We start from the raw sequence: 7,048 nt of genomic DNA on the forward strand, positions 1-7,048 counted from the left end.
TGCATCCTCAATAAGCTTAAACAAATGTTATATCTCACTTCTATGACCTCTTATCTCTTTTTGTATCACACTCTTATGCTTGTATACTTGCGTAATCCGAGTGACATTCTCAGGATCTCAGTCTTGCAAGGAAAGCAATATGTGTCTAGATGGTACATGTCTCTTTGTCAAATCAGCGACATGTTGTTTCTCATTTGTGGTCAACCTACCAATAAAGGAATAACATTCTAATCTATCAGGTATGCCGTAAACCATGATTATGTAACCCACATTTTACATCAATCTTCCAACCAGACCCATCTTTCGCCGGAGTCGACCTGATTTTAAATCGGCATCCACATTTCTTGGACGCACTTTGGGTTCCACTATCAGTACTCTTGTGTTTCCCACCTTTATCACAACTAAATATTAATTTGTTACTTTGGTCGTTATAAACGCATCAGAAGTATCTACACATATTTGGGGACCGAAAGTCTTCAAAAAAGAGTTCCGGAATACATAAAACACAAACTGGAAGACTTCTCCAAAATGTTCCGGTATGTGTCACTTTGTTTACCAAAACTCTTTCAATAAGTGTTCTGGGACGTGTCTTTTTTATTAAAGAATCGAAATTCTTTCTTGAAGTCTTCCAGTTCACTACTTGATGTATTTCAGATGTCTTTTGTGAAGTCTTCGAGTTTGAAAAAAATACATACCGGAAGTCTTTTTTCAAGAATTCCGATGCAAGGGTGGAATGTGTAATTTTTAGAAATTTCAACTGAATGGTAAAAATAAAATGGTAAATTGGTTAAAACCAATTAAAGGTAAAATTGATATTTAAAAAAATTGTAGGGATATGAAGTAAAATTTTCTACGATTTATTGAGAAGGGACAATAGTAAAAAATAAAAGTTAATACTGTTCACTAAGAGAACAACTGAACTAAAAACAAGTCCATGTATAACAATATTCATAATACTACTAAATGTATGTAACAATAAATATAAAATAAAATTTAACTTTGAGGAAACAAAAGGCGAATTTCAAAAAGTATCAATTGTAAATAAAGTAAAACCTTTATTGTTCCTAAAGTAACAGTATCAATGGTAAATAAAGTAATCACACAAACCCCTAAAACCTCTATTGTTCTCAAGCCTTCTCAAATTTCAGTACCTCAATATATAATAATCAACTTTATAACCTCCCATACCATGTTCTTTCCAGTGGGATCCCTGGAGACGAATTGATCAAATGTAAGACATTCTCCACCAGCACGTGCTGTCTCTGTGAACCATAATGCTGTAACTTTCATTGCTGGGACATCATGTACTATGAAATCATCATCCGTTACAACACCTACAACAACACCTATTTTGCCCTCCTAAAAAATTCCCAAACAAAATGAGATCATATAGCAGAGTTAATCAAGCTAAAAACAAGACAATTTCTTGTATAAACTCAGAATACAGAGAATGACAGCAACAAACCTTCTCCTTCAAGGCGTCAATCAACATTTCCAAAGAAATTGAACGTTGGTTGTATTTGCTCATCAATCGCTCGAGTATAACAGCATAGAATTCGCCATCACTCCTTTTGACTAGAAGGCTGTATAACTGTGTAATGCATAAAAATAAGAATCCTTAGACCAATAAAAAAAATAAAACATTTAGACAAATAAATGTACTCAAGTCAAAAACAGTTGATTTTCACATTCATATAAGCAACCTAACATAACGATAATTATTTTAAAAAATTATGCACAGAAAATTAAATGGACCTCGATTAAGAGATTGAGGTAGAAATCATCGGAATTAGGTGTTGTTGGTTCGGTCTGATCTAACTCCTGTGCATCGAATTCAAATGAAAATTCAGTAAAATCAAAACTAGAAACGTAGGTGAAAAGAAAAGAGCGTCTCAAAGAATAGATATTGAGAGTGGAACAAGCACCATTGCGGTCCAGTGTTGTAGAGGATCGATATGCTACTTCGGATGCGAGTCTTGGTATTTAAAGGCGTAAAAGGAATATGAAGATAGTCTAGGGTTTTCCATGGAACTGGACCTTATAACATCCAATGGTGAAACTATTTTTAGATTTTTTGTGGGACCCAATGCTCTTATGAATTTTTTCCCGAGATTTGTACTCAACTCATTATACCTTGCAATTCCACATTGATTGATAGCACTTTTACTATAATACCCTTGACTTAAAAATTACAACACTTACTATTTAGTATTTACATTTATACCTTGTACACAACTCATTATTCCTTGCCAATCCACTTATGTGACTTAAATAGTATTTACATTGTCATTTTTTGTGTGCGGAGATTTTAGAAAAGTTTGGATTTTTATTAATGTTTTAAAAATTGGATCGAATCGGTCGGTTCAATCGATTAAATCGGGAATCGGAGATGAATCTGGTTGAGTCAATTTTTCAAAATCGATGGGTCAAAATCGGAGTAAAACCGAAAAATCCGGATTGAGCCGTTCAAAATCATTCAAATCAAAAAATCAGAGTCAGTTTTATAAAATCGTCTGGTTAAAAAAAATCATCAAATTAATTATTTTTAAATTTTTTTGAAATTCTAATATGCCAATATCAAAATTTAACATGCAGAAATCACAAAAAAGAATTTCATGTTTTTTTTACAACCATACAAACTTCTAAATTTTGTCACTGTATTATAGTTTTTCTTTCAACCACACTCCATCATCATCATCATACCGTCTCTATTAAATATAGTCACGATATTCAACTCAATATTGATTTTCGTTCAAGTCAATATTGTTTGTTTTTGTCAATTAAGACTTGTTTGTCGTAGTTCAACTCAAATTTATTTTTTTATGTTTAATAAAATATATTGTTTTTTTATTCTATCTTATTTAATTTAGGTATTCTTAATTATTTAAACTTTATTTTAGTTATTATACTCTATTATTTTAATTTTGATTTTAATTAGTTTAATTTATTTTATTGTAATTCTTTAATTTGGTCAAAATTTTCTTAAATGAAAGTTAAAATGAAGTGTAGAACTATGTTATGTTATTATATGTATTATTTTAAGTTGTGAACGTATGATTATGTGTGACATATCTATGAAATTTAATTTCATATTTTTTGTTTATTTAATAGACGGTTCGACCGTAGGTTTAACCGGTTGAACAAATTAAATCTTAAATCGCAAGTTTCATCGATTCGATCTCCGGTTCGGTTTTTATTACATTGATTTTTATAGAATATTTACAAGTAAGTCGTTATCCCATTAAATTTATAAATTTATCACTTTAGTTTTACAACTTTTTGATGAAAAAAATTTGCTTTTTATAGGTATTTTTGATATGTTTGAAAATTTTGATATGATATAGTTTTAGAAATGTTTTATAGGCAATTTTGAAATGTTTTTTACATAATATTTTTTAAAAAATCGGTAGTTATAATTACTTAGTTTTTTTTATGTAGTTAGAACTAAAGGCAGAAACGACAAGTTTGTTCATAGATTCAATGATAGAGTAGAGAGAGTAGTTGTAGAGTCCTCTACTAGAGGCGATGGAGATGACGAAAAGGAGTTGCATACTAGGGCGGGTAGAGTATGTTAAGAGAAAGAGATCATTCATGTGCATGTAACTGGTTGCACTTTTATGCTAATCGATTACACCTAAAAGTTTTTAGTTAAAAATCGAGTTAGTAGCTAAATGCAACTGGTTGACATAATATGTCAACCAGTTGCACCTAGAGTGCTTCAATTTTATTTGTTTGATAATTGAACCCCATCTTTTATATATATATATATATATATATATATATATATATATATATATATATATATATATATATATATATATATATATATATATATATATTTATATACACACACACACACCCTTTTAGATATCTTATGAATGAATTAATATACATATTTTCACCCTCAATTATCAATATCTATCATTCTCTCTCACTCTCTCACTCTCCACACTCAATTATTCATCATCCTTGTAGTTCCAAGTTCTAACATTTAGAATCAAGAGGCTAGTTCGATCCATCAAACACCTAGTGTGGAAGCATGAATTCTATCTCCAATGAAAGAATTTCTGCAAAGAATTATGACAAATGGTGCAAACAAATGAATGTGTTGTTTGGCTATCAAGATGTTCTTAAAGTGATCAAGAACGAGGTAACTACACTTGTAGAAGGTGTAACGGATGCACAACAATCTAAACATAGAAATGATAAGACAAAAGATTACAAGGCGTTATTTTTGATTTATTAATGTGTTTACACGGATAATTTCGAGAAATTTGGTGATAGTGAATCATTGAAGCAAGCGTGGAAAATCTTGTAGAAGGCATATGAGGAGCTAACAAGGCGAAGGTTGTGAGGTTAATATTGTTCCTTTTTGGATTAGATGCATTATGCAAAACAACATGATATGAACACATGTTGGACATGATATTCTAGCTGGTGTGACACATCTGGCCCATATGCTTTGGTGAAGAAACGCACATGTGGGAACAGATGTCCCAACATTTGGCCTTTGACTGCAGGACAAGGCAGTTGATGTATGCGTGTATTTTTTAAATGTCTATAGCGCGTATTTTTGTTACTTATGTAACAAGGGTTGTTGCTATTTTTTAGCAATCTGATTTGTTTAATTATTTAATTAAATTTAAATTAAGGAGATTTAAATTTGAATTCAAATCAAGTCTTTTGTGAAGCTATATTGGAGAAACAAATCCTAACTGAATCTCCAAAGTCGATTTCCTCTAGCGGGTCTTGAGCTTGCTTCTTCTTGGATGAAGCCAATGAGTCTTTTTCGAATCCTAAAGGCTCGTCATCATAAATACAGTTGAGTATCTAGCTTTCTAATTTATCCTTATGTTCCTTAACAATTGTTGATTGTCCTGTTTCGACCAACTTAGAAACTCAATTTTCACCAACTCGCTCTACTTTATTGGTTTCAATCGGATTGGCTTCAACAACTAATTATGGTCGAATTTCGGCCTCCAAGGTTGCAATTATTCGATTTTCAGCCATATAGGCTGCAATTCGAGCTATTGTATTTGATTCAGTCGTCAATATTGTCCACCATGAACCACCCCATAATTGCGGTTGCATCCTCATCTGACTCATTCCCCATGGATTCTTGTTTCCACATGAATCCATAATTAGGATCCAACCTTATTGAGTAAAAGACATCCCTTTGCATAGAGAACTCCCTTCCGATAGAAATGCATGGTGAGATGGGTTATAGCTTCTTGTCGAAGGTCCTCTTATCCACACGATCAACTTGAGCTAGGAAATAGCTCTGATTGACGTCGACATTCTCCAAAATGCCATCAGGCCTCCAGATTGAAATGCAGAGTCGAAGGGATTGCTCTTACACTGTGTATCCACTTCCGATCCAACAGTAAGTTGTAATTTTCCTTAGATTGAATGATCACAAACAAAGTTTGTCTCACAACTGTGCGCACAACAATATTAACCATAATTACTTTTAAGGCATGTCTTGTCTTGCCTTCATAATCAGACAAAACCATGTTATGTGGCCTCAAATTTGTGTCATTTTTGCTAATATTCTTCAATAGGAAATTTGGCATCAAATTTATTACATCTCCACCGTCAACTAAAACCTTATTGACGCATACTCCATCGATCTTAGCCTAAATGAAGAGTGGCTTGAGATGTTTCTTCATCAGACTTCTTAAAAAAACATTCTCCTTTTCCACACCACCATCACTCATGATATAGTAGCATAGAGACTTATGGTATGTTATTTCTTTAGCAAAGTAGTCATCCTCCTCTCCAGTAATCTCAGTAACTCTGTCGAAATCTATATGCAACGCGGAGACAACATTGCATATGACATCGAGCTCATTGTTGAACCTAGTTTCAAAGTCGTGGGTGAGCATGTCGTCATCTTCGGTTGAGGTGGGGTATTTGCCCTTGGACTTGACCACTGTTGGTTAAGGGGAGAATTCTTTCTTCTATGGGCTCCTTCACCACTTGAGAAACTGTCAGAGGTGGGAATTTAGATTTGCTACTCAATTCTTCAACTTCAATAACATCTTTCTTTTTTCGCCGGTATCTCCTTCATTGTGTCCTGGTCATAGGATTCTTACCCAGATAGTTCTTAGAACTATAAGAGTAGTTATTTGAAACCTGAGAGTTGTCATTGTATGATGAGCCTTTACCTACTTCGACCACTTTCCTTTTGCTAATTAGCATTGGACTTGCCATTAGGTTGAATCCATTGGTTATAATGCACAACTGCAAATGAAACATATGTCGTCTTGTAATTATTCCAATGGCGTGGAGACCCTTAATATCTCTAATAAGGGGTCCTCTTTGGGGCTTATCGAAGGTAAATTTGGGCCTCCTATCGACCCAATGATTCTTTTTTTGTTGTTCAAGCTTGACTTTTTTGAGATCCTTTGTTGCTTCCTTGTCGAAAACTGCACTGCCGTAAGGGCACAACATCACTTCAGAATATTTGATTTTGCAATGATTTAGGAAATCAATTAAATCTTCTTCAACTTGCACAACATCACTTAATATCTGAATGTGGCATATTTGATCCAACGATTGAAAATATATCAAATACATGAATGCGTCGCAATATCGAATTGCGACAGTAGTGAATTTGATTTCATTTGAGTTTTCTTCAAGTAGGTTTTCATTTATTTTTCTTTTTTAAAAATATAATCTGATTTTTATTATATTTTAATTAAATTAAAATTCATAAATTTAATTTAAACTCTTTTTACTAGAATTTGTGGACTTTAAAAGCACACGAGGTTTAAAAAATGAAAGAGAAGCAACGAAGATTCTTATCCATTTTAGTTCTTAGAGGTTTTTATTTACAGACCCTGAGAAAATAACAATTGAAATACTTCACAATCACATGCCATCACCCAAACACCATTTGAAGGACATATTGTCACATGGGTCCTTGCTTCATATCGTGTATCTATCACATGAAATAACGCTCGCACTTACGCAGGCTCACACTTACGCAGAGGCATTTCCTCAAACACGTAGAGTGCACAATTATCATCTTATTTATTAAAAAATA

General features: G+C 32.9%; 1 protein-coding gene across 1 annotated transcript; it reads right to left on the bottom strand.

The window, feature by feature from the left end:
• Window positions 1-1,035: 1,035 nt before the first annotated feature.
• On the bottom strand, window positions 1,036-2,070 carry LOC127103009 (60S ribosomal protein L18-3). The gene is made up of 4 exons (XM_051040309.1): window positions 1,926-2,070; window positions 1,756-1,821; window positions 1,466-1,591; window positions 1,036-1,359 (listed from the first exon to the last, which is right to left on the bottom strand). The coding sequence occupies exons 1-4, from the start codon at window positions 1,926-1,928 to the stop codon at window positions 1,153-1,155; spliced, it is 402 nt and encodes a 133-aa protein (XP_050896266.1). The 5' UTR covers window positions 1,929-2,070; the 3' UTR covers window positions 1,036-1,152.
• Between the last annotated feature and the right edge of the window lie 4,978 nt (window positions 2,071-7,048).

The sequence above is a fragment of the Lathyrus oleraceus genome, chromosome 7, assembly GCF_024323335.1.
Source record: "Lathyrus oleraceus cultivar Zhongwan6 chromosome 7, CAAS_Psat_ZW6_1.0, whole genome shotgun sequence".
Taxonomy (NCBI): domain Eukaryota; kingdom Viridiplantae; phylum Streptophyta; class Magnoliopsida; order Fabales; family Fabaceae; genus Lathyrus; species Lathyrus oleraceus.